This window comes from Lygodium microphyllum, chromosome 28 (assembly GCF_053477565.2).
Source record: "Lygodium microphyllum isolate KBCC chromosome 28, Lygodium_microphyllum_v1.1.10, whole genome shotgun sequence".
Classification (NCBI taxonomy): Eukaryota; Viridiplantae; Streptophyta; class Polypodiopsida; order Schizaeales; family Lygodiaceae; genus Lygodium; species Lygodium microphyllum.
The window spans coordinates 80,687,476-80,694,331 of NC_141162.1; the positions used below are offsets into that span (position 1 = coordinate 80,687,476).

Genomic DNA, 6,856 nt, shown 5'->3' on the forward strand with positions numbered 1-6,856 from the left:
AGGGTGCACGTTGGATACAACTTATAGCAAATTCAAAGGCTACAAATAAAAGGACGATGAGGTGTCACCTAGAGCAAGGAGACTATCATTGAAGCCTTTGAATTTGCAACACAAGGATGAAGAGGGGATGCCTGGAGCAAGGAGACTATCGCCGAAGGATGATGAGCTTCTAAGTCTACAAACGCACACAAGCTTGAAGACTGACACCAATAGTCAAATGTGACGTGAAGTGGAAAAGGATGAGTCAAGTTGCCCAAACACAAGCAACAATGTCCCTTGGGTTGTCACAAACTAAAGGAGCAGATCGCCTACTGTAGAGGAGCCACCAAGAAATCAAAACACAAGCAAACCATGAAGATGATGTCACCAACTAGATGATATGATATGATGTTTGATGATGGAGGAGCTACAATGGTGCAAAAGGCAGACACAGATTGGGATATTGTCGCCAACAGTGGGTGATGATTCTTGGAGGAACTCACGCCAATTGGCAAATGCTAACACGAGGAGGTGGAATGTTGCCACCAAGGTGTGGATGAGAAGAGCCAGCTGAGAAGGAGGCTGCCACCCAAACACAACCCTACATCTTCAACTAAGACCCAAGTATTGGGATTTGTATGATGGTGCCAAGGAGGCCATCTAATTCAGGAGTTTCGTGGTAGAGCTACATTTTCCTCATGGGATTCTTATGGTGGCCTAGTATGACAGCCAAAGTGCTATAGCAATTGTTGGCAACCTCTCTTCTCCAACAAGACAAAGCATGTGGGAGTCATTACCATTTCACACAAGAGCACATAGAAAAGCACAGCATCTGCCATGTTTTGTCCCATCATCAGCAATGATGATGCCAGGGCAGCAAACAGCAGGACCTATCTCCATTCATAGGAAGACCAGGATGGCAATGTAGGCTGATCGCAACAAGAGAGTGATGACAGCAATGGATGCTTGGGCAATCCAGCATTTAAGATGATAAGAGTTGGAGATGAAAACTGGTCACACCCCTGGGTCCTGTTCATAAAAATCTCAGTTGGCCTTCTGAAAAGCATAAGTTTCTAGGACAGCAGCATCATCACATCAATGCACAGGTTGAGCTAGTAGATGCATTTCCTCCTCTATAAATCAAGTGCAGATGATAAGAAGGTGAATAGCCAACTCCACGCTTGATAGTGCTAGATGTTCTTCCTTACAGTCATTCTCTCCACAACTATCATCTGGAGTATGAAATTGGTCACAAAGCTAGTTGTTAAGCATATTGTGTTGAATGTATCCTTCTCTGTAAACTTACGATGACCATGACTACCAGCACTGCCAAGATAAACCCCTCTTTTACTCTGGATCTGGGCTTGGATAAATAGGTCAGATTCACCAGTAGCAGTTGGACCAACAGAGATCTTCAATGAACCTGATTCTCCCACTAAAATGTGATTACTCCAGTTGGACAACATTTGACAAGATATATCAGCTGAACCAGATTCTTAATAAAGTCGGACCAATTTTGAGACAGATTTAGACTTGCTGCCTATTTACAGGCAGTCAGCATGCATTCATTACATGTTCATGATTACAAGGCTGAGACTATGATTAGGTTAGCCTAGTATTCATCCAGATAATGTTCCAGCAGTTGTTGCCTTGTGCATTGTGTATCATTATTTGAACACACAGACAAGCATGGACTCTCAGGGTCACTACTCTGTACATGAACACAAAGATGTCAGTACTCTACTAAAAGCATTAAATGTAAGAGAAAATTATTCTAAGTGTCTTGCTTAACGTTTGGCCCTATTCAAAGGGCTAAAAGAGACCTGTTGAGTTTCATTTGAACTTGCAGTAAGAAAAATTATTATCTTCAGAAAAGAATAAGACTGGACAATAAATTACAGCGATGGTTTAGGATTCTGATTGAAACACAGAAAACTCTCTATAAAGTCAAATTTCTGAAACTTCTAGTCAATGACCCATACCAGCAATAAGGTTGAATGAAAGGAACTTGACTGGGCTGCAAATAAACCAGCTTTCCTTGCAAATATTAGCCTGGAGTGCCAAATAAGAAGCAGCCCAAGAAAAGGTGCAAACATATAACACAAGACACTAAGTACATCTGTTGCCAAAACATGGTCCAGAAAAGTCAAAGTTACTGCATGCATCCATACAGATGGAAAGCAATTACATAGTCAAGTGTAATAAGCATAATATCTCAATGGCAAGTCAATAAGTGTAATATACAAGCAGACTACTTTAAAAACATTTAAAAATACCCTGCTTGATTGAAGTTTGTCTAGTGGCCTCCTAACTTGCCTAAACCTAAACTATTCAGGTAATATAGTCAGCAGTCAATTATACAGAACTCAAAATTATTGAAGAAGTAAGACCTCGCTTTTTCCCAGTTGAGGTGGCAAGAACACCCTTACTTCTCTCTCCTCTGAGAAATGACTGTGCTTGGGTACCATGATTTCCAAACCTGCACTGGCTTCCACATAAAAAGCCTTCAACTCAGCATTCTCCGGAATCCTTGTCGCCAAAGGAATCTCTCTGATGAACTCACCCTGAGGACAATGCTCTGGATTTGGATCTGCCAACTTGAAAGTTCTCTCTCCTCTGATTACTACAGGCATCCTTGCTGTGCTGATGCATTGAACTTTGACCACACCATGTGTGGCAGTGTTCCGCCAGGACACTCTCAACCTGTTCATGTCTGTGAATGGCAAACTCACCATGATCAAATAACCTTTCTCATCCTCATAAATGCTCTTTGCTCCTGTTACTGGCCCAGATGTTTCCAGTATAACACCTGACGAATCAGCAAGCCACTTTGGCTGCTCACCTTGCTGTATTTCTTCACCCAGTATCTCACCAGACAGACTACCATTTGGCGCACAACATTCCTCATCATTCACACATGAAATTTCAGACTTGCGTTTTCTTTTCTGCAATGAGGAGACGCTGAAACTATTCCCACCAGCCTGGCCAATCAGCTTGCAAGAAAGACTCAGAGTAGAAACAGCAAAGTCGCCTGGACTAGCTTTGGGTGACTGCTGTTTCTTAGATGAACCATTAGAGCACTTGCTCAGTGAGCAGACATCTGACCTTTCAAAATCCAAATCTGTGCATGGCAGGGTCCTCCAAGCAGAAAAATCTCCTGCCTCCACTGGCAAAACAAAGTTCAGATCCCTACCTGTAAGTTCCACCCATCTTTTCTGGTCATCTTCAATGACGTGGGACAAGTTTGGATTCCTCACCACCTCAATCCCATGAATACATTGCGGATTGGACAACCCTCTGTAATGCTTCCTCTGCATCCTGTGAGACCGAGTGAACCCATTTAATGCACTGAAAGGGAACTGGGGCTCACCAAACCGGGCGTGTCCATTCATGTAGCTCCTCAGCTGCATCTTGCCCAATGCATTCTCGGGCCTCTCTCTGAAAACCCACATGTACATGTTCTCCATATCGTGCTGAACCATAAATTGATCGAGCCGGAGACCTAGCTTGTCAGTCAAGGCAGGTCTGAAGTAGTGATCAAAGAAAAACCATGCCCCCCAGATGCTATCACTGCGCCTGACTAATCGTTTGCCCTTGGCTGGTGTAAGAGGGCGTGCATCCTGGATCTGAGTGGCCAGGCCCACATCCAGGATATCGGGAGCCTTGCTGGAGGGCCAAGATGGGGGTGTGCTGATGTCGACCGCCAATGGCAGGTTAATGTCCGGGGGGCGAGCGATGGATGCTTGTCGGGGGGCAGCGTCGGCATCTTCGTGGACGTTGGTGTCCATAGACAGGAGAGTGGAGGGGCTTTCCATGGACAGCATGGTGAGCAGAGCTTCGGTCATGGTGGCCGCTGGGGCAGCAGCAATGGCGTGCTGCGAGGATTCTGTCTCTGTGAGGCCTCTGTAACTGTATGTTCGAATTCGGTTGCGTTTCTCTTCCGCAGGCGGCAGGGGAGCCGTGGCTCGAGGGCGGCTATGCATGCAGCTGCTCCTGCCCTCTTACTTCCAAGCTCCCTTCATCTTGAAGAAGGCGTTGAGCCGGCGCAGAGGGGCGGAGAAAGTCGCAGAGGGGATAAGGGAGGACGGGAGGCGGCAGACTCTGATGGAAAGCATTGGGGCAAGGAGGCGGATGCGTCTGGGAGGATGAGCGTCTGGAGGAAACATTAGCAAGGGCCACAGAAGAAGAGGAACAATCGAAGAAAATGGCAGGCAAGGAAGAAGAGAAGGTCGAGAGGAGAAGCTCCTAAGAAATAGCAGATAGGAGGAGAACGATTGATGCTGATGATGGTGATGATGATGATGATGCTAAGCAGGTAGAACAAAGAGAGAGAGAGGCAGGGGGAACGCAAGCAAGAGGCGAGCAAGCAAACAGAGAGAAACAAAGGGAGAAAGAGAGAGGGCGAGTACACAAGGCAGCACCACAGCGACAGCACACAAGGTAAAGCGCATAAAGAGCAAAGTAGGCCGCGAGAGAGAGGGAGAGAGAGGGAGGGACGGAAGGGGGGAGGTCCCCCGTTCCCAGTAAGAGGGCAACATGCACCGTGATGAGAACCATCCCAAACCATCCAACATCAGCACTGTGATAGGAACCATCCCAAACCGTGGAGTCCTAGTGGACATCACAGTCAAGATTCTTCGATTGGAGCAGACACCTATTGGCAATTGCTCAAACACCTACCTCTCAATTACTTGCATGTGCTCCAGCCAACGTACACAAGGTAAAGCACATAAAGAGCAAAGTAGGCCGCAAGAGAGAGGGAGAGAGAGGGAGGGACGGAAGGGGAAGAGACCACCATTCCCAGTAGGAGGGCAACATTGGCACCGTGACGAGAACCATCCCAAACCATGCGACATTGGCACCGTGATAAGAACCATCCCAAACGGTGGAAGTCCTAGTGGGGGACATCATAGTCAAGATTCTTCGATTGGAGCAGACAGCTATTGGAAATTGCTCAAAACACCTACCTCTCAGTTACTTGCATGTGCTCCAGCCACCCAACGTTAAAAGGCTCCAAATTGAAGAGAGGTTAGGGTAGGCATTGAGTTTCCAATTCAAATACTCGAAAGGGGTCCACATTGGTTGGTCTAGCCTCGTAGACCAGTCTATGTGAACTTGACATATAGGATCAAGTGGGAAAGAGTTGATGAAACTTAGCTGACTATACACCTAAGGCACCTTGCATCAAGTAGTGAGTTACATTGGGTGCCTTTCATGGGTCTAGGTGCATTAGCTCTTGGCTCCAAGTAGTTGGAGGGGGGTGACAAATTTGGTCTGGGGGTGCAAAGGCCCCAACTTTTGATAGTGGACTATGTTTTGAAAATATTATTTGGATTAGCATTTGTCAATGAAGATCGATGGTGATCAACAAAAAGGTCAAAGGGTCAACATTCAGCTATGACTAATCAACCTTCAAGATTGAACATGAACAAGAAATGCGACCCTCTAGCACATCACAACTATTGAGCACTCACACCTTGTGGATTATCCTCCATCTAGCATCACAAGAATCATCGTTGAAGCTTGTAGGAGAGCATGGGTGAAGGCCCGTGCACATGAGGAACTAATGTGGATGAGTACATTCTCACTCAACTTGGTGAATAACTATTCCAATCACTACAGAGAAATCATGTGTTACAATTACAAACCACACATTGAGATGAGTTTTCTCCATTTGTTGCCACGGCAATTGTTTGAAGTTGTGTTTTCAATAGAAAACAGAGTTGTCTAACTTTCATGTTTACAATCATTTTTTTTCCTACTATAGTGACCAAAGTTCTATTGTGGTGAGGGAAAGGAGAAACTCATCTATGTGGCCTGTGAATAGCCATTAATCATCAATTGTATTGGTTTCATATATTAAAGATTTTATCACTACTATTCTCTCCAACATTACTTACATTTTGTGTTATCCTTTGTTGTGTTGTGTTTTCTTTCAACACCCTTATTTTGATTCTCCTCTCATTCAATATATTTGTTAGAAGGCTCTTTACATAGGATGTGCAAAGGTGATATTGAAAGTGTACTAGTGCAATTTGTGATCATGTAAGCTGCCAACTACACCATAGTATCCTTGTTCGGGTGCCTTTGACTCTTGAGAACATCAATCTCCTTTTAGAATATAAGATTCTCTACAAAACAAGTATAGCTCACATAATCCATCTTATAAATTTGTCAATTGTAATCAAGATACCATCCTCAATTGTGTAAACCCTAACTAGTGCATTTGATCCTTTTTAAGAAGCCACTAAATTTTGAGAATTCGGTAGAAAGAGTAGAGCAAGAGAAATTAGACTCCACGCCAAATGGATGCAACCATGTTAGCCACTAAAGATGACACTTCACCACCTCCCATGTAAGCACAAGGAAAGGAGGAAGTAAGCTAGACCATGATGTGGTAGCAAAAGGTGGGGAGGATGTGCAAAGCATGAAGTATGTGTGCAATGGCGACATATATGGATATGGAATTTTTGGCTACTGTTAAACATTCTTATGTTGACATGTAAAAGATCGAATAGGCATCGTGTGAAGACATCAAGACCTTCAGCGAAGAAGAGGAAAGTTGTTGCAACTAGATCCAAAGTAAAGTTGCTCAAGACCTTGGTGGACTTCTCCGTATAGAGGATCAAGAAGTGCTATGCAAATTTCTCTACATGTGGGCTCTCCTTTTCTTCACATGAGGATATTAAATAATGACAAATTTGCTAAATGGTTCGTATAAGCATACCAAGCTCATGCAGTTCGTGTAGCTCAAAATAATGGTTTTTGATTTTGTGCTAGCTAATTCATAGAAGAAGAGAGATTGGAATATTGGCATTGTCCCTTGGCTTTAGGGGCAACTATGTCTAACACTACAATGGTCTCCGCAACTCTCACT

The 6,856-nt window shown here is 44.4% G+C and overlaps 1 protein-coding gene across 1 annotated transcript; it reads right to left on the reverse strand.

Annotated features, from left to right (window-relative positions):
* Positions 1-483: 483 nt before the first annotated feature.
* On the reverse strand, positions 484-4,423 carry LOC148011665 (uncharacterized). The gene is made up of 2 exons (XM_087670278.1): positions 1,962-4,423; positions 484-1,690 (listed from the first exon to the last, which is right to left on the reverse strand). The coding sequence occupies exon 1, from the start codon at positions 3,960-3,962 to the stop codon at positions 2,352-2,354; it is 1,611 nt and encodes a 536-aa protein (XP_087526404.1). The 5' UTR covers positions 3,963-4,423; the 3' UTR covers positions 484-1,690; positions 1,962-2,351.
* Between the last annotated feature and the right edge of the window lie 2,433 nt (positions 4,424-6,856).

Excerpts from the sequence above, each read along its gene's own strand:
- LOC148011665 (XM_087670278.1), bottom strand. The coding sequence starts at position 3,962 with ATGCATAGCCGCCCTCGAGCCACGGCTCCCCTGCCGCCTGCGGAAGAG.